The sequence below is a fragment of the Vulpes vulpes genome, chromosome 2, assembly GCF_048418805.1.
Source record: "Vulpes vulpes isolate BD-2025 chromosome 2, VulVul3, whole genome shotgun sequence".
Lineage (NCBI taxonomy): Eukaryota > Metazoa > Chordata > Mammalia > Carnivora > Canidae > Vulpes > Vulpes vulpes.
The window spans coordinates 148,112,708-148,132,396 of record NC_132781.1 but is presented as its reverse complement, the minus strand read 5'-3'; the positions used below and the strand labels follow the sequence as shown (position 1 = coordinate 148,132,396).

General features: G+C 56.0%; 2 protein-coding genes across 8 annotated transcripts; one reads left to right on the top strand and one right to left on the bottom strand.

Moving 5' to 3' along the window:
* The first annotated feature begins 1,130 nt into the window (after positions 1–1,130).
* HPCA (hippocalcin) lies at positions 1,131–10,297 on the top strand. 4 transcript variants are annotated; one of them, XM_072750347.1, is made up of 4 exons: positions 1,131–1,491; positions 4,261–4,659; positions 9,166–9,271; positions 9,366–10,297. In XM_072750347.1, exons 2-4 carry the CDS (start codon positions 4,282–4,284, stop codon positions 9,461–9,463), a joined length of 582 nt encoding a protein of 193 aa, XP_072606448.1. In that variant the 5' UTR covers positions 1,131–1,491; positions 4,261–4,281; the 3' UTR covers positions 9,464–10,297. The 4 variants fall into 4 exon arrangements, with proteins under 4 accessions (XP_072606448.1, XP_072606452.1, XP_072606449.1 ...); XM_072750351.1 differs by lacking the exon at positions 1,131–1,491 and adding an exon at positions 1,754–1,920; XM_072750348.1 differs by lacking the exon at positions 1,131–1,491 and adding an exon at positions 2,032–2,238.
* TMEM54 (transmembrane protein 54) lies at positions 10,248–16,467 on the bottom strand. 4 transcript variants are annotated; one of them, XM_072750344.1, is made up of 6 exons: positions 16,316–16,467; positions 13,497–13,690; positions 11,498–11,557; positions 11,170–11,358; positions 10,912–11,046; positions 10,248–10,532 (listed from the first exon to the last, which is right to left on the bottom strand). In XM_072750344.1, exons 1-6 carry the CDS (start codon positions 16,329–16,331, stop codon positions 10,458–10,460), a joined length of 669 nt encoding a protein of 222 aa, XP_072606445.1. In that variant the 5' UTR covers positions 16,332–16,467; the 3' UTR covers positions 10,248–10,457. The 4 variants fall into 4 exon arrangements, with proteins under 4 accessions (XP_072606445.1, XP_072606444.1, XP_072606447.1 ...); XM_072750343.1 differs by lacking the exon at positions 16,316–16,467 and adding an exon at positions 15,578–15,719; XM_072750346.1 differs by lacking the exon at positions 11,498–11,557.
* Between the last annotated feature and the right edge of the window lie 3,222 nt (positions 16,468–19,689).

The following is a 19,689-nucleotide window of genomic DNA, read 5'->3' as shown; positions in this document are numbered from 1 at the left end:
GCTGTCCCCTCATCCTGTCCCAAACAGAGCAGACTCTCCAGGCCTAGTGGGAAGGAAGTAGGGAGCTTGTTGCTCCAGGGCCCTGGGGTGGGAGCTGAGTGGCAGCTGGCTCCCTGCCCCCAGGGCCTCACACAGGAGACAGCTGGGAATCACCCACGCATGTCTGGCATTTCTCACGCCTCCACTGGGGGTCCCAACACCAGAGCCAAGACACACAGATGAACTGATGTTCTAGAGGGCCCAATTGGCCCCCATCCCTCCGCCTGGCTCCCCAGCTCCTACAGCTGAGACTTCCCCATGCTCACGCAGGAAGTACTAAGGCTAGACTTCTAACACCTAAACTGCTTGGTCTAGGACCTGGAGGTGGAGCTTTGGTCTGAGCCCTGGAGAGCCGGGGGTCTCCCAGCTGCTGCCACTGAACCGGCAGGAGCTATGTGGTCAGAACGCAAATGCTGTGGGCTCACCTTCAAAATAACCAGACCCATCTCTCTCACCCTGATATGGTCCCCTGCTTCTACCCTGGCCCCCACTCCTCAAAGTCTGTTCTTGACAGAATGCCTGAGTTAAGCTTGACCTGAAAGTCAGACCCTCACTCTGCTCAAAGCCCCAAGAGCTTTCCATCTCACCTGGAATAAAATCTAAAGTCTCTGGAATGGTCCTAAGCAGCACCACCACCCCAACCTCTGAACACCAACTTTTCCCCAAACACTTATCTAATACATCAGAGGATTGACTTGTCTATTCTGTCCATTGGTTTACTGCCCACTGCTGTAACCCCACTGCCTAGAACAATGCTGGGCACAGAAATAGTGCCTGATGAGCATTTGTGCCATGAATGGATGAGGGCATATGGAGTCAAGCCCAAGCCTTCCACTCACCAGCTGTGAGACATGGGGAAAAATCATTTAACCCCTCTGAGGGGTTGCTCATTTGTGAAGAGGGGACAGTAAGGACCACCTCCTAAAAATAAAGGAAAAACTCAAGCCAAGGATGTGGGGATTGTTGCAGAAGCTGGGGGAAGGAGGATGCAGCCTCCATCCTGGCAGGAGGAGCTGTGATGGGGGTCAGAGACTCGGGAGAAGGGCTGTCCTGTCTACAGGTGAGGTCCCTACGCACTTCAGAACCCCTCCAGACTGAAGATGCTCCCCAGTCCTCACCTAGGACCAGAGGCGGGGGAGGAAGGGTATGGGAGGAGCAATTTAGATCAATGTTGGGAGGTGGGATTCGTTCTGAGAGGAGCCCGGGTAGGAGATCCCGGGCGGTGGGCAGGAGATGGGGGCGGGGCTCTCTAAGGCCGAGGTAGGGTAGGGGGCGTGTCTGGTTCCCCCGAAGACCTCCGGGACCGGGACCGGAGGAGTGGGCGCTGCCCCTCGCGGAAGAGCCCCCTGCTCAATCAGTTCCCGAGTTGAGGCGCGGGGGCAGGGAAGGTGCCTATCCAGCCGCCCAGGCTCCGGATTCCGCCCGCGGAGCGACGTGCAGCTCCGCGCCCAGGTAGGGATGGGGCAGGAAGGCGGGCGGAGCTGCCGGGGTTGTCCCCGTTCGGAAAGAGGTCTCTGGGCAGTGACCGCCCCCGACCCCATTCGGGCTACCTGATCGAGATGCTGAGGAGATGGAAACCTCTGTCCTCCTCCCCCGGCGGGCGCTCCCTCACGAGGGGGCCAGGGAAGTGAGGGCGTCCCTTCCCCTCTCCCGGGCAGGGGCGGGGGCGGAGCCAAGCGCACCGCCCCCTCCCCCCTCCGGGGCTGCAGGGGAAGGGGAGGAACGGGGACCCCCCCAGGGGAGGGGCTCCGGGCGAACGCCGCGGGGCGTCTCCCTGGCAGTCCCTCCCCCCGCCCCCCGCCCGCCCCTCCGGCCGCCTCTGCCGCCGCGCGCCGCAGCAGCGCCGCCTTCCCTGCGCAGTCGGTGTCTCCGCGTCGCTGGGTGAGTGGGGGCCGCTCCGGCCGGGGCCGGGGGGTGCAGGGAGGGGGCAGCCCAGAGGGAGGGGGCCCCGTCGAACCTCTCCAGCCCCGCCGCTCGCGCGCCTCCCGGGAAGCCTCCCGCCCAGGGCGCGGGGGGAAGGGGGCTCCCCGGGGGAAGGAGCGCGGCGCTCTCCAGGGTCCTGACCGCCGAGTGGCCAGCGGGGAGGAGTCGCGTTCTGGTCGCCTCGGAGCGCCCCCTCCAGGAGGGGCCCCGCGCCCGGCGCTCTGAAGCGTGGGCTCAGGGCGAGAGCTGGGGAGAGGTTTGGAGAGGATCCCCGGGGTGAGTTGCTCAGGTCGAGCCGTGGGTCCTTCCCATCTGGGGGACGAGGGAGTCTTTGCGGAGACAACAGAATCTCCTACCACCCTCGTTTCCAAGTCTCCCGATTGGGAGGGGCAGCTCTGAGGGTGGCAGGGAGGAGGGGGCACTGGAGGATCTCTCCTGCTCGATGCATCTCTCAGCCCCCGCCCCGATGACCCAGTTCCTTGGACCTTGAGGAGGGGACTAAGGGACACACTCCTCTGCCCCAGCCCAACGCATTTCCTCAGCCCCCCCCCCCCCACTTGTTCATTGGGTCCTCAGTCTGGGGCAGAAGAGGCTGCTTTAGAAAGGAGGGTCATCAACTTACAAAAACATGCATGTGACACACTGCTGAGGACACACACAAGTCCCCCAAATGGCCATTCAGGCACATCCCCCTCATACTGTGATGGGTGCATACCTAGTCACATGCACATGTATGGACTGAAACACACGGGAGTCAAAGGCAATGCAGAAACCAGGGGCATATGCGCATACATGAATGCTAGCACTCACACACATGCTCATCCACATGTGCACAGAGCTTCATGCAGATGCACACACAAGGAACCCCTTCATCCTGTCTCACTCCCAGTGCCAGGCTGCGAGGAGGGAGTCACCTGCATGCTTCCCTACATCCCTGCCTGGAACTGCCTGGCTGTCTCCTCTCCCTTGCCTTCCCCTCAGCCATCCACACCCTAACCTCCTACATGAAAAGGTAAGTGTTGGGGGAGGGTTGGCTGGCCGGGGCTCTCCCTGGAAGAGAGGCCCCCAGTAGGTTGGAGAAGGGTTGCGGCTCCCTCTCCTGGGACCTAGAAGCACCCCTGGGAAAAGAAAGATGGCAAGGGTTCCTGAGGGTTCCACGTGCAGCTGGCCATGTGAGAGGTGTCGGCATGGGAGTTGGCTTGTGATGGCATGTGTGAGACATGTGGGGTCGTGGGCTGGTGTCTTGATGCATAGGGTATGGGAGCTGTTCGTGAGTGGTGCTGTGTGTCAGAACATGTGAGTTGTGGAGCAGAGAGAATGCTGTCATGTGTGGAGGCATGGTGACCCATGGGTGGCTGTGCGCTGGTGTGTGAGTGGCATGGGAGCCAGTGTGTGGATTTGGTGAGTTGTGTAGCACAATTTGTGTGTGTATTCATTTGTATATTGTTGTGCATAAGTCTTGTGGCACCTGGGTCATGTAAATCATTTTTATTTAACACTTACATAGCACATATATGTGCAGGCATCACTGTAAGTGCTTCACATGTATTAACTAATTCAATCCCCATAATAATGAGGTAGGTACTATTACACTCACTTTACAGATGGGGCAGAGAGAGTATAAGGAACTCGTCTAAGACCATCTAGCTGGTAAGAGGCAGAGCTGAGGTTTAAACCCAGGTGGTCTGGCTCTGTTGCCTAGGTTAACATCTACCTTACTTGGGCCTTTGTCAGGCACACATGTGTGGGAAAGAGACCAGGATAACAGGTCAGTGCCTGGGCTGCAGGTGTATTTTGTAGTGAGCAGACATATGTGAAGCAAAGAAGGAGCAGGAGGGAGGAGGGAGGACCAGAAGGCCTATTGCACCTCCCTGGGCAACTCTGGGAGTCAGCCCTATCACTCCATGGCTATGTGACCTGGACCAGATCTCCTTACTTCCTTGATTGAGTCTGTCTTCCCATCTGTAAAGTGGGGCTAATCTCCAGGCTTCACTTTGTGAGGGTGAAATGGTACACACCTGTGATGGCTCAGTGGCTGGCACTGAGCAGGCCCTCAGTAAATGGGAGCCCCCTCCCCTTCCTCTGTCTCCTGGTCTGTTCCCTGGGAAAGTATAAGCTCTGGGGAGATGGTGTGGAGCTGGTCACAGAGGCAGGATGCTGACTTTGGGCCAGCTCCTCTCTTTCCCTGGGTCAAATGAGAGGCCAGGTGGCTGGTGTCTGTGGCCTCCCTGGAGAGGTGTCAAGGGGCCAAGAGGGTCTGACCATTCCTTTCTGCCCCTTGATCCCCTCGGGATCCAGGTGGGACTTGGCTTGGTGGCCATGGGCAAGCAGAACAGCAAGCTGCGGCCGGAGATGCTGCAGGACCTGCGGGAGAACACGGAGTTCTCGGAGCTGGAGCTTCAGGAGTGGTACAAGGGCTTCCTCAAGGACTGTCCCACGGGCATCCTCAACGTGGACGAGTTCAAGAAGATCTACGCCAACTTCTTCCCCTATGGCGACGCCTCTAAATTTGCTGAGCACGTCTTCCGTACGTTCGACACCAACAGCGATGGCACCATTGACTTCCGGGAGTTCATCATCGCGCTGAGTGTGACCTCACGTGGCCGCCTGGAGCAGAAGCTCATGTGGGCCTTCAGCATGTATGACCTGGATGGCAACGGCTACATCAGCCGCGAGGAGATGCTCGAGATTGTGCAGGTGGGCCCCTGGGCCCCTCAGAATGCCAGGAGCAGGGCCCAGCCGCTGGCACCCGTCATCCCTTTTTATCCTCTCAGCAGCCCTTGTGGGTAGGTAGTGGCAGGTGCTACTCTTGTGACCCATTTGAAAAACCATTAGGAAATAATTTCCAATTTAAGGAAAAGTTGAGAAAACTCCCATATACCCTTTACCCAGATTCACCAATTAACTTTGGCCATATTTGCTTTATCATTATATGTGTGCATGTGTGTAATGCTTTGTTGTTGTTCCGAACATGGCCCTCTAACCCTGACTACATCAGGATATATTTCCTAAGAACAGGGACATACTCTTACATAACCCATAATATGATTATCAAACTCAGGACATTTAATGTAGAAACAATGCTATTATCTAACTTACAGACCATATTCCAATTTTGCCAACTGTCTCAGAATGTTCTTTATAGCCCTTTTTACCCAGGTCCGGATCACACGTTGCATTTCGTTGTCATGTCTCTTTAGCTGCCTTTAATCTGTAGCAGCTTCTCAGCCTTTGTCTTTCAAAACTTGACATTTCTTCAGGGTACAGGTCAGTTATGTTTCTTTGATCTCCATTTCCTAGTACTAACCAAGATGTTTATATATATCCTTACAATAACTCCATGAGGCTCAGACAGGTGAAGTGACTCGCTCAAGGTCACACAGCATGTAAGTGGAGTTAAGTTCAAGCTGGCCACTACTCAGAGCTGCCCCTAGAAAGGGGTCTGGCTTCCAGTTCTGGAGTTGGCTTCAACTCCTAGATTTCTCATTTGTAAAATGAGGATGATGAGACTGACCTCACAGGGAGATTTAAGGACCTGATATGAATGCCCGTTCTTTTTTTTTTTTTTTTAAGATTTTATTTATTTATTCATGAGAGACACAGAAAGAGAGAGAGAGAGGCAGAGACACAGGCAGAGGGAGAAGCAGGATCCATGCAGGGAGCCCAATGTGGGACTCGAACCCGGGTCCCCAGGATCTGCCCTGGGCTGAAGGCGGTACTAAACTGCTGAGCCACCTGGGCTGCCTGAATGCCCTTTCTTAGTACAAGTTTAAGTGTAACACATATTAGCTCTACCTCAGAAATCTTCCAGGGTGCCCATCCCTTCAGCCTGTCATTGAAGTCCATCAGGGCTCTGGTTCCATTTTTTTTTTTAAAGATTTTATTTATTTATTCATGAGAGACACAGAGAGGCAGAGACATAGGCAGAGGGAGAAGCAGGCTCTATGCAGGGAGCTCGATATGGGACCCGATCCCAGGACTCAGGGATCATGCCCTGAGTCAAAGGCAGATGCTCAACTGCCAACCCACCCAGGCATCCCTGGTTCTATTTATCCAGTTCCAAGTTCACTTTTTGCGTAAGCCTGTGTTTCTTTACCCATATAGTAGGGGTGTTAGCCCCCAACATCACCAGGCTATTGTTGGTAAAGAGAGTGGGATAGGGGCTCCAGCAGAGGATCCAGCATATACTTGTTACTTGGTTAATGTTAGCAGTCGTCACTTAGTATTGTCTCCTCTGCACATTCTCTACTCTAGCCAGAATGGCCTTTTCAGCATCCTTCGGATATGCCCTGAATAATCCCACTGCACAGCTCTGCACAAGCTCTTGTCCTGTTTCCTTTTGCCTCTCTGAATCCTTTCTCTCTTGTTCCCCAGCTTTGCTGCTTCCCCCTCCACCTCATCCAGATCCTACTGGATTCTTGCTTTGGCTTCTCTCTTGCTAAGCATTGGGGTCTGCTCTTGAGCTAGAGTAGAATGGGCTGCTTTGGAATGTGGTGCCCTCTCTGTACCTATCATTAGGGTAAAGCCTTAATGTTTGTCTGACTCCCATGGGTCAGGCATTAACTCTCTAGTTGATGGATAGTGGGAAGTTCTGGGGGTCCTGGTGGAAGGGTTGGGGCAGGTGGGGTGATAGCAGATCACTCAGGGATTGGGCAGCAGCTGGATACCAACCAATATGAGGGATGTTCACGTTTTACCAGTTAGGGTTGTTGCACTGGTATATACTGATACATATCAGCCCTATTGGAGGCACCAAGCCCGACATCAGTCAAGCTAGCCTCATTCCTTGGACATCCTTAGGACCCCTTCCTGCCTGGCCTCTGCTCCCCAGGCCCTGATTTCCTTTACGGCAGCCGGGTGGCCTGAGATGGCCAGTGCTGTCAGAGCTCTGCAAACCCCAGTGACATTAATTACAAGTCGGCTCAAGTGAAACAATGAGTGCACAGCAATTCCAGACAATTAATTAGGAGGCCCAGGAGAGGAGTGTCATGAGGGGAGCAATCATTCTCTAAATCACTCGCCCATCCTTCTAAAGACCCAACCCTGCGGTCAGGTGTGGGCACATTGCAAGGGAAAAAAACGCTGCATCTTGGCCTCTTAGGGCTCCCACTCTGGTGGGAGGGAACAAGTGTTCAGCCCACACTGATGAGCTAAATGTGGCATCTGAGAGTCTAGGGGACTGAAAGGCAGGGAAGACCTGAGGATGTGATGGATGAGTAATGATTATAATATGAGCTGCTGTTTACTGACCACCTACTCTAGCCAGCTACTATTCCAACTATACACACTGTCTCATTCAATCCTCTAGATAGTCTTCATGAGGGAGACATGAGAAACTGAGGTTCACAGAGGTAAAGGACTTGTCCAGTAAAGTGATTAGTGGAACCAGGAAGCCACCGCAGGTGCACCTTCCTTCGAAGTCCCGGCTGGTCATCACCACCCACAAGCATCTATTCAGCAGCTAGGAGGGAACAGATCCTAATTCAGTCTCTGCCATCAATTCCCTTCCAAGCCTCTGTTTCTTATCTGGAAAATTGGGATCAGGATACCTGCTTTTCAGGCTGTTGTAAACTCGAGAAATAATGCATGTAATGTACCTGGCACAAAGCAGGTGCCTGATAAGTAGTAGCTAGTAGTATTATTCCAAGTGGAAGCTGTCCATTCTGGGAAACCTGAAAGGCATGGAAGTGTTTGGTTGTGGTGGGGTCACCCACCAGGGGAGGCCTGATAATGGAGAGGTCAGTAAGGAGCAGAGCACCAAGTCCCTTGAATTCCTAGGACTGAATGGTTTGGACTCAGTAGAGAGGACAGTGGGAGGTGCCAAAGGCTTTTAAACAGTGGAGCCCCTGCCAGATGCCAGACACTGTGCTAAGTTCTGAGGATATGGACACTAGCTAGGTGTCCATGATCTTTATCTGTATGCTGGGGACTAGCAGCAATCCTACAAAGGCAAAATTACTTACAAAGAGGTGTCCCCAAAGGAAAAGCCCAGGAGACTCTGGGCCAGCATGGGGGCCTTGACCCAGCTGGGATCAGAGAACGCCTCCCTAAAAAAGTGCCATGTAAGTTGAGTCCCAAGGAAGAGTGGGAGGCAGCAGAAGGAGCGTGGGGCAGCATCCAGAAGGAGCTGGGTGCATGGTGGGCCTGGAGGGAAGCCTGCGTGTGTGATGGGAACGAGGGGGTGGCCCATTGGGCTGTGGACAGGGCGGTGATCTGTGTTTGGAAAGCTTTCAGAGGCAGTATAGGGGACAGACCTGAGGGAGAGAGGCCTGAAGAGACCAGTACGCAGGCTGCGGCCGGATCTAAGGCAAGGGAAGTTTTTAGGGTGGAAGAAGGGAGGCTTCTGGGCGGAGGTGTCAGTAGCAAAAAGCTGGAGGATTGGGGTGATCGATTTAGTCCTTGAGCTGTGGGGCGCTGGGACCCAGCCTATCCCACAAGCCATGCCTTACGTGCTCTGTGTACATGTAGCACAAATACCCTACCCTCCCTCGCGTTGCCTCCAGAGCTCCTGCACGTGGCAGCTGCAGTTCTGGGCACAACCGAGCGCATACTGGCCCCGCCCCCGGCAGATGCTCTTTTGAGTTTATTTGCATAACGTCTCCGCCCCCTCTGAGCCCAGCTGCCTCGGGCCTTCAGCCCTTAGAGAGACCCTGCGCCCCCTGCCGGCCACAGAGGCCCCGCAGCCCAGCGTCGCCTCCTCTGCCCAGCGCCCCCTGCAGGCCCCGGAGTGCTGGCGGCCCAGCGCCCCCAAGTTCCAGAAGAGCAGCGCCTGGCCCGAACTTACCCTGCAGCCTGCGGCGCCAGGTGTTCTAGTCCCTTCGCTATCCGGGCCCTGATAGCCTCCAGCATCTCCCCTGGCCCCCTGCACTCAGACACCCCAAATTCTCGGCGCCGACTCCGAGCTTCCCGCCGCGGGGCCTCTGTACGTGCAGGCTGCTCTGCCTGCAGTGCCTTTCCCGCCTGGCGCGCCAAAGGAACTTGGTCAGGGCCCACTCCAATAGCCCCCTCTTCTGGGAAGCCTCCCCAGACACTCCTTCCTGAACATCCCCCCCACCCCGGCCTCCCGCTTCTCCTCCGCGACCACCTCTCCGCCTCCCCGAGGAGCTACGATCTTCCGCGTCGCTGGGGGCGGCTTGGGATGGAGGGGGGAGGGGGGCTCGGGCAGGCTCCTCTCACTCCCTGCCTCCCCCTCCCGCCCCTCAGGCCATTTACAAGATGGTTTCGTCCGTAATGAAGATGCCGGAGGACGAGTCGACCCCAGAAAAGAGGACCGAGAAGATCTTCCGCCAAATGGACACGAACAACGACGGTGAGGGGGCAGGGGCGGGGCGGGGCGGGGCGGGCGCCACACCCCCTCGCTCTCCCGCGGCCTCCTCCCGCTCACTGCCCCCCTCGCCCCGCAGGCAAGCTGTCCCTGGAGGAGTTCATCCGCGGAGCCAAAAGCGACCCGTCCATCGTGCGTCTGCTGCAGTGCGACCCCAGCAGCGCCTCCCAGTTCTGAGCGAGAGGACCCAGGTTCCCCCTCCTCCCTGCCTTCACTGGCCCTCTCCCGGCTCTCAGCTTCCTCTCCCTTGTGTCTGTCCAGCCTGGGGGTCAGACTGGGCTCCCCCAGGGCCTGCATTCCGGGGTCTATGGAGAAGGGAACCCCGCGGTAGCCCCAGTGCCCAAGCAAGCAAGCAAGCGGTTAGCACCTCCCGTCGAGGCAGTAGCTCCCTGAGGCCGTGGTTGAGACGCAGGCTCTGGCTGGGTCAGCCTTCTCTTACCATTCTCCTGCCCCCCACCCCCCGGCCCCTACCCGCAGCCTCAAGCTCCTCCCCGAGCCCCCACCCAGCTCTAGTAGCTCTCGGTTAGGGTGGAGGGGGAATCATGCCCAGGTGAGGAGGCTGTCTTCATTTGGAAAGAAGAGAAGGATTCCAGAGGTGTTTGAGGAAAAAGCTTCCTTGAGCAGTCCTTCCCTGCAGGAAGGCCTCAACTCTTCCTGTTCCGCTGCTTTTGTTGGGCCTGGAGGCCAGGATGCAAAGGAGAACCTTCCGGTTCCAGCCTCCCAGCTGTGGGTCCCATGAACCCCTACCTGCCTTTCAGCACTTGGATGAACACAGACCCACTGATCCTTCTGTGTAGTTTTCCTCTCTCAGACACACACATGCACACACACACGCACACACACACACTCAGGCCCACGGATGGGCAGACACACCCAGAGCCCCGCCCACAGCATCCTGTGTGGGAAAGAAGCACAGGCCCCCTGGCCAAGTCCCCGCCCCTGCTGCATGCATCCACGTGGAGCATCTCTGTTCTTTTTAATAACTTCAGAATAAAGTCTCATTTCAGCGCAGTGGGCTGGGTAGCTGAAGGAGGGGGTGGAAAGCCCCAGTGGGGTCCCTGAGTGACCAGTGAGCCTCTCGGGTCTGCTCTAGGAATCCTGGCCTGGTCACAGTGCAGACTTGGTTGTAGGGCCATAGTGGTCATGGGGCCTGGACACCGGACATCAGCTCTCAGAGAGTCAGCGGCTCAGAACTGGTACAGCTCAGCAGGTCACGGCCCTCCACAGGCTCTGGGCTCTCCTGCATCTGTAGAGGCACAAGAGGGTGCTGGGGTCTGAGTCTGCTCCTCCAGGACACCTAGGAGATGGGAGGAGGGGAGGGCTGCGAGGATCTCTGGGGCAAAGAGGCATCACTACTCCCTCCCATATAAAATACTCCTGCTTCTCCCTCAAGACTTATCCTGGCCCTTGGGGGAGCCAGGTTTCAGCTGTGTGACTTAGCTGGGAGATCTGACCTCTCTAAGCCTCCAAGCTTCTCCCTTTTGTCCTGGGGGAAAAGCTTTTGCCCCAGTTCTCAAGGCAAGCGCCCCATACAGAGGAGTAGGGGAAGACCAGCCTAGCGCACCAGCAAGTGCTCCCAGAAACATGGGAAGTCAGGGGCTGAAAGAGGGGATAGCAGGCCTTACCATGCGGTGGCTGCTTTTTCCCCACCACGGCCTCAGTTCCAGCAGCTGGTGGGTGAGCTGGGCACAGCGTACAGCAAACACACTCTCTGCCACGCAGAGAACTAGCGAAATGCCCCAGAGGCACAGGCTGGAGCTCTGTGGGGGCACAAGGCACAGGATGAGGGGGGGCTCCAAGGACCCTTCCTGCCTCTGATGAGCAACCCCCACTCCCCTACCCCAGCCCCGCACTCCCTGCAATCCCAAGGCCTAAGCACTCACATAAATGCGTGTGGGGTCGAAGGGACAGTCAGGCACCAGTACTAGCAATTCGGGGCTTCCGAAAGTGCAGGCAGCCAGCAGTGCACGGCCCTGGGTGGCAAACGTCACAGCGATCGAGGCCAAGAGGCCCAGAGCACAGGTCAGAGACAGAAGGGCACAAGCCACACTTGAGCTAAACACCGTCCAGCGCTAGATGGGGGAGGAGAGGTGGGTACTGGTCAATGGATGTCATGAAGTCGGCCTCGCTCCCTTCAGGCAGACCAGGCCCTTGGGGGTGGCCACTGCCCCTGTGCTACCCCTACAGCCCCTCCCAGGAGGAGCCGCATACCAGGGGGACGCTGGGGAGGTAGCGTGACAACACGATGGCTGCAATGCCTGATGTGATGACCTGTGGGGGAAGGAGAGTGGGTAGGGGGTCAGGGCCACTCTTGGACAAAGGCTCCACTAAGGCTAACTCTAGCCCTCCCAGCCCCCAGCCCCTCAACCTGGCTTGGCTTTGGCCTCATTACTTCCATCTGCACAGAGGCACTGACTCCTCATGTCCAGCCCTGAAGACATGTTTCTAATACCCAGTAATTCCCTGCCTGCAACCTTCCATGACTCCCACTGCACATAGTTGTGTATCTCAAACAGGCCCCTGTGTAACACAGGGCTGCAGGGTCATGTCACAGGGTATATATGACAAGCCTCCCTGGAGTGGAAAAGATTTTGGAAGAAACTAAGTAGCTCAACTGGCAAGGAACTAAAAACAAAATTGTTATTTTAACAAGTCAGAAAACTTTATGAAGTAGGGGTGCCTGGGTGGCTCAGTCGGGTAAGCATTCAATTCCAGCTCAGCTCAGGTCTGGATCTCAAGGATGTGAGTTCAAGACCCCTGTTCAAGACTCCACACCTAGCATGGAGCCTACTTAAAGAAAAAAAGAAAAGAAAAAAGAGAAAACTTTAGGAGTAGAATTCTATGGGCTGGGCGCATGGGAGGCAGGTTGTCTGATGGGGATCCAGCAATGTCTTTAATTCACCAAGCAGACTCAAGTAAGTGCCTCAGCCTCTTGGGGCTAAGTCCTACTCTGAAGGCTGAGCTCACAGAGCGGACACTAGCTCTGGTGTCATACACAAGTCGTTTCAAATCCAGCTTGGCTTCTTTCTATCAGCGGGACATTGGGCTCACCATCGGTGTGGCCCATGTTGCCGGAAGCAATGAGGATTAGCTGAGAAAATGAGGGCAAAGCTGAAGGGGTGTGGCCCGGAGCCCATCCCCAGTGGATCTCCAAACCCGGAGCTCACTGCTTTCCTTGACTTCCTTGCAAGGCAGGTGAGAGGAAGGAACCCACTAACACCACCAGGGGACACTACACACATCTGCACCGCCCAGCCCTGTCCCATTCACTGAGGCTCTCCTGCCAGCTGAGGCCTGAGATCTTCATTCACCCCAGCCTTGGGGCCAGCAGGCTGTTTGAGCTTCACTTTGTAGAGGACAGAATAGGCTTTAGAGACAGAAATAAGTCCCTCAGGCAGGAGGGGGCAGAGGTGGAACTCCAGAATTTGAGGTATGGATGTTGTCCAACAGCTGTCACCACCTCTGCTAACAGGTGGGAAAGAGCTTTATGACCTTGAGAATACCAGGCTCCTTCACTCATGTATTCCTCAAACAGGTATTGACATCCAGTCTTAACCATGGCCACCATTAATCGAGCACCTACCATAGATCAGGCCAGTGCTGAGTTCCTGACAAGTCGGTTTTTTCAGCATCTCCAGAAGAGATTTTAGCTAATCCCACCTCCACACCTTTGCCTCTGCCATTCTCTGTATCTGGAATGTCATCCCAGCTTCCCCTACTACCTGCTGGCCCCAGCGTGCCTCCTATCTGGGTTATGGTAATTACAGCCTATCTTTGAACTCCTACTCATCCATCAATACCCAGCTCAGGGGCCTCCACCTCTGTGAACACTACTGGACCCTCCCAAGCTGAGCTGATGCTCCTTCCTTTCAACCAGCACTGCTTGACGACTTCCTTATTGTAATAATAATCCTAGCTTGCAGTAGTCAGCACTACCCGTGTGCTAGATACTGGGACAAACTTGATGTGGATGATCTCATTAGTACTCACCAGGACCCTCTGAGGTGGACACTTGTTACCTTCCCCATGTTATAGACAAGGCAGCTGAGGCAGACAGAGAGGTTGAGAGACATGAACAGTTGGTAAGGGGCAGAGCAGAGGGCGTGGGGATCTCTACGTGCCCATCCCGGGCTCGGGGTAGGGACTCATCAAAGACCTTTCAAGCCCCCTCCACTCGCTCTCGCCGGTCACCCTCCCAGCCTGGCCATACCACGATGGCAGAAGTGACAGAGACGATGTTGACCACGCAGTACTGCAGGGCCACAGCATCGTGCGGGGCAGTCACGTAGCGCAGCACAGTGCCATGGAGTAGAGCGGCTGCAATGAAGCTCACGTGGCCCAGCACCACCAGCACCAGCCCTGTCTTCATCAGCACCTTCCGGAAGTCAGCCACATTCAGGCCACCTGTGGGGGACAGCCACGTCAGGGCTACGGGTAGGGCTCATCCTCTGGCAGAGGAGAAAACTGAGGCCCTGGCAGGAGTAAGGGACAGTGGGCTCTAAGTCTGTTTCTGTATGACTTGGAGTTGGTAACTTGTCTTGAGCCTTGGTTTTCTCATTCGGAAAAGGGGTTCATAATGCCTTCATGAGAGTCTTTGGAACTCTAAGGCTGGAAAAGCACACAGGTGGTGCTTAACAAAGGGGAGTAAGTAGTCCTTAGTGCTCAAGGTCACGAGTGGCAGAGCGATGACTTGAACTTGAGTTTCTAGCTCTAGATCCATGATATTTCTACTAAACTCCCCATTCACTGACTTATTCATTCAGGAGTTTATTACACAAATGTTCACTGAGTGTCTGCTCTGTGCCAGGCCCTGAGGTACCACGGTGAGTTTGACAGTGTCCAGGCCCCAGGATCCCCTAGTACATGGAGCAAGGATCAGGTCCTGCTCAGAATTCAGTTTGGTGTATAGAGCCAGGCACACAGTAGATAATCAACTCACAATTACTGAACTGACTTGGGATAAGAAACTCAGTCTCTGAGTATCCATTTCCTCATCTTTAAAATGGGAAGAATAACCTTTGTCTCCCAGTGGAGAAGGAGGGTCCCACGAGGACACAGATGGGAAGGTAGGGGGCATACCCTGGGGGTGCTGGGAAAAGCCAGCTTTTGGTGCAGGGGCACCGGACAGGGCCAGGGCCAGTGGGGGAGGCTGGGATCAAAAGAACATCAGAGACTTGTATGCAAATTCCCTCTGAGTGGCCAAGTGGCTTCCCAGCCCCTACCTGCACACCCCAGGAACAAGGAACCCTCCTCTTTGGACATCTCAGGCTGCTCCATATATCCCTCTGGAATGTTCCCTGTGGGTCCTGGCTCTGCCCCCGAGGACACACACCATGCTAGCCCTTTGGCCCTCTCAGCCCCCTCATTCCAGCCAGCTCTGGGAGACTGGCCAGGCCCCTGAACCAAGCAACCCCTTTCTTTGTTTAGCTCTTTCCAGTGGGACCTGTGAGTCCCTTCTTAGACCTCAGTTTCCCCATCTGTGGCAGAGAGTGTTGGATCCTATTTCATTTATGGGAGCCCTGTAGCTAAAAGAGATAAAGAAAAAGAAAGAGAGGGATGGGGGATCCCTGGGTGGCTCAGCGGTTTAGCGCCTGCCTTCGCGCCAGGGCATGATCCTGGAGAGTCCCGGGATCGAGTCCCACGTCGAGCTCCTTGCATGGAGCCTGCTTCTCCCTCTGCCTGTGTCTCTGCCTCAAGCTCTCTCTCATGAATAAATAAATAAAATCTTTAAAAAAAAAAAAAAAGAGAGAGAGAGAGAGAAAAGGACGCCTGGGTGACTGCCTTTGGCTCAGGGCATGATCCTGGGATCCAGAATCAAGTCCCACATTGGGGTCCCTGAGGGGAGCCTGCTTCTCCCTCTCTCTCTCTCTCTCTCTCTCTCTCTCGTCTCTCATGAATAAATGAATAAATCTTAAAAAAAAAAAAAGAGAGAGAGAGGAAGGAAAGAAGGAGAGAAGGAAGGAAAGAAGGAGAGAAGGAATCACTAGGTTGGATGTTCTTGGGGGCCCTGTGCCAAGAGGCAGTTCCTAGGGAGCAGGGAGGATAGGGTCACTGTCACAGCCCTTCTGGGTGACCTTGCCATATGTAAAATGGGGAGGGGCTGGTTGAGCGGTCTCTGAGACCCCTGGAGCCTGCACGGTCCTCTGCAGCTGGACCAGGTCTAGGAGCAGAGGGCAGATAATGAGCTTGACAGGAACTGTGGAACTGGAATGACACTGTGAAGCTTAATTGCGGGCCAAACAGGAAGCTTCCTCCTAGGGACCTGACCCACCACCCCATCCACCCACCTACCTGGCAGCCCAGACACCATCTGGCTCAGGGTTGGGCTCATGAACAACAACAACGTCTAGGGACCAAGACTTGGTCAAACAGGAGGTGCTGTGCCAGAGCAGCGCTGTGCCCAGGCCGAGTCTCAGGGCCTGGCCTCTCAGTTTCTAAGTGACCATTCTTAGAGCACTTAGCAATGTGGCTCACTTCACTCTTAGGAGCGAACTTCCTTCTCACAGTAGCCCTAGGAGGTGGGGCTACCATCCCCATTTTACAGATGAGGAAACTGAGGTTCCCAAGGTCTCTTGGCTAGAGAGTGGGGAGTCCTCAGGTCTGTCTGATGCCCAAGGGCAGCATCCCCGTGCCCAGGAAGTGAGGGGAGAGGACGCATGGGTCCTACTGTGTCCCGCTGTTTGCTAGGGGCCCTTCCATCCCCGCCTGGTGGGCGGCGTGGAGCGGGGTGAAGGGGGAGCCTTTCGCAAGGCCTCGGGCTCAGAACCCGCCCTGGCTCTCTCTCCCTCCCGCTCTCTCCAGCGACTCTCCTCCTCCCGCCTGGGGGGGGGGGTCTCTCCTCCGTAAGAAAGGAAAGTAGGGGCGAGGGGCGGCGGCGCTACGCCACCCCTCCCTCCACCTCCCCGCCGGGGAAACTGAGGCCGCGAGCGGAGAGCGGCGCGGGAGGGGGAGGAGGCGGCTCGGGCGCCAGCGCTCCGCCCCGGGGGATCTGGGGCGCGGGGGCCTCCGGGCCGTCCCGCCGCGGCTCACCCAGGCGCAGACACATCTCGGCTCCCGCGCGGGCTCCCCGCGGCCGCTTCAGCGGGGCTCCGGGTGCGGCGGCCGGCGGGCCCCGCTCGCATCCCCGTCCGCAGCCCTCGCGCCGCCCGCGCCTCCGTCCCGCCCGCGCCCGCGCCCGCCCGGCCTCCCTTCCCGTCACCCCCCGGGCGGCCCAGCCCCGGGAGGGCCCCGGCGGCTCCTTTGCATCCCCGGCCGGTCCGACCGGCTGAGCAGCCCTTCCCGGCCCGCCCGGCTGAGTCACGGCCCTGGCCCCACCCCCGCCCGCCTCTCCCAGCCCTGCACCCCCTGCACCCCCTGCACCCCCCCCCGACCCACCCCTGCAGCGGTCCCACTGCCGAAGACCCCTGAGGCTCCGGGAGCCGCCGAGCTCGGGGTGGGGACCGTGTGCCTGGTGGCTGCGGCTGCCGCGACCTCGTGGGCACCCGGACGGGGCGGCCCCAGGGTGAAGGTTGAGAATCCCCTTCTTTCTAGAAGATGCGGAGGGGCAGCCGTGGCGGTGCAGGAGCACTGCTTGGGGAACCAGAGTCCGTCCCTGACTTACTGCGTGACCTCAGGCAAATCACTTTCCCTCCCTGGACCTCACTTAGTTTTACAGGGCAGAGAACTGGCCCTTCCATCCTCCGGGCCGAGCAAGCCGCTTTCTTTCTCTGTCTTGGGGGTCTCGGTTGTCTCACACTGGAAAAACAGGAATAATAACTGGTGTCCTTAAAGGCTGTGGTGAGACCAAAGGAGATACCAAAATGAGATAAGAACATTTGGAAAATTCGCTGGAGTACCTTCAAAGTGTAAACCTAGTGGGAACACACAGTGGGAGCTTTATGCATCCTGGCTGTTGGCTACTGAGCCGCTTTAATGAGACAGGATGGACCCCTGCCCTCCCTTGGTTCCTTCTCAGCCTCTGGACAGGGCCTCACCAAGAGCTCCCAGCAGGAAGTGGTGGAGTAAGTGGGAACCCAGACTCCCATTCAGGTCTTGGCACCCATGTCCCCCACTGTGGCCCTGCCATGGTTGCCTCCCTGGGCTTTCTCAGCAATCAGAGCAGGCCTCTGGGAGGCACTTGTGTGGCATCTGGGCAGCAGCGGTTCATGGTCTGCACCCCCACTCCACTTGTCAGTGGTCTTAAGGGCAGGGGCTGGCTTGGTACATGGAACGCCGGGTGTCCACCAATGTGTGCCCTCCAGCATACAGAGCCTCTGGAGTCTAGAGGACGATAACACCAGGTGGGAGTGGAGCCATGTGAACCGGACTGGGAAGTCCCCTGGAGTGTAGGCAGACCACCACCATCAGGCAGGCTGGTCTGATAACCCCTCAGCAGATAAATCTCCCAGTTAGCTTCTGTCTGTGGGGGGACCATGCATGGCAGGGACAGAGTGGGGAGAAAGACTTGCAGGGTGGAAGGCAAGATACTGACTTCATGACCATGAAGCCATTGGGCTCATGTCCTCCCAGGCTGGCATTTAATTTTTTATGTCCTTAGAGACCACCTTTTAGTATGGCAGGTGGGCAGTACTTACCCGCCTCTTAATGGTCAAACACTTGTATTTGTGACCGAGCAATTCGATTTCCAGGTCTCTATCTCACACATCAAAAAGTGCAAAGATAGGGCAGCCCCGGTGGCGCAGCGTTTGGTGCCGCCTGCAGCCTGGGGTGTGATCCTGGAGACCGGGGATCGAGTCCCATGTCGGGCTCCCTGCATGGAGCCTGCTTCTCCCTCTCCCTCTGCCTGTGTCTCTGCCTCTCTTTCTGAGTCTATGAATAAATAAATAAAATCTTTAAAAAAAAGTGCAAAGATAGGCATGCGTTTAATGATGGTTATGGGGGGGCTGTTCCTGATAGCAAGCAATAGCATCAAAGTGGCAACCAAGGAGAGGGAAGGAAGGATTTTGCTTTTTGTTGTAGGTATGGCTATGTCGTAGGAGTCTTACAAGGCATATTTATTCATGTCTTGCTTTTGTTACAAAGAGAGAAAGAAAAGGCCCCCTTACCACCGCCCGGCCCCATTCCACTCCGACACCAACTTTCTGCTGACAAAGGCCACCTCCCAGGGGCTGCCAGGGAGAGTACATGTGGTCACTGCAAAGCCGATGCCAAATCTCAGGTGTGCCTGTGGCTTGTCCCTCAGTGTCAGGCGGTTGGTTACCTTGACACTGAGCCCATCTAGGCCTTCTGGGAATTAGGCCGGGGACCCAGACCTCTTAAATGTCTCTGCCTTCGATGCATAGGTGAAGATTCTCTCTTTTTATCCTTGGAACAATACTGAGTTCATGGTTATTACCCTGTTTTAAAGATGAGGACATTGAGGCCCAGACAGGGAAAAGGCTTCTCAAAGATCACACAGCATTTATCAGTGGTAGGGCTGAGCCTTGTGTACCTGTGAAGCTGCTCCGGAGTGTGTGTGTGGGGGGGTGGGGGGCGGGGAGGGGAGCCCCAGCTTCCAGGGATGGGTTGCTCTCTGAGATCTCTAAGGAGGGTGAACTGCCCATCTGTTTCTCACCAGTTTCCCAGCCATGGCCCAGCCTTAGCTCCCTGAAGTTATTTCCATTTTTCTTCCTTATTGCCAAGTGGCCAAAGTCCAAGCTGCCGGGTGTTCCTTGCCTCTACCCCACCCTTCTGCATACTGGCCTAGGCTTCTGGGAAGAAACCTAAGCCAAGCTCTGATCCCTTATCCTCTACCAACTCACTGTGACATTCTGGCAGCTGCCTGCCATTCCCTGGGCCTCAGTGTCCCCATCTGTCAAATGGAGATGATGATTGACTTCCTTGGCTCCCAGCTCTTTGAGGTGTAAATGACTTGTGAGATATGAGAGTAGGTGGAAACCTAACCAGGGAGGGGCACCTGGGTGGCTCAGTTATTGAGTGTCTGCCTTTGGCTCAGGGGTCCTGGGATGGAGTCCCATATCAGGCTCCCTATAGGGAGCCTGCTTCTCCCTCTGCTGATGATGTCTCTGCCTCTCTCTGTGTCTCTCATGAATAAATAAATAAAATCTTAAAAAAAAAAAAAACACCTGCCCAGGGAAATAAAAACAGTAATTCCCCCTCTTCCTGGAACATTTAACAGCCAGGTGTGGCCCAGCACATCAGCTGAAGGCGGTGGCTTTCCAGGTCACAGTCTTCCGCTGGGCTGCTCAGCTGGAGAGGGAGTTTGGGCCCCTTGAGTCCCTGTGCAATTCCTCCTCACCTTAAAAATCTAATTATTCGGGATCCCTGGGTGGCGCAGCGGTTTGGCGCCTGCCTTTGGCCCAGGGCACGATCCTGGAGACCCGGGATCGGATCCCACATCGGGCTCCCGGTGCATGGAGCCTGCTTCTCCCTCTGCCTGTGTCTCTGCCTCTCTCTCTCTCTCT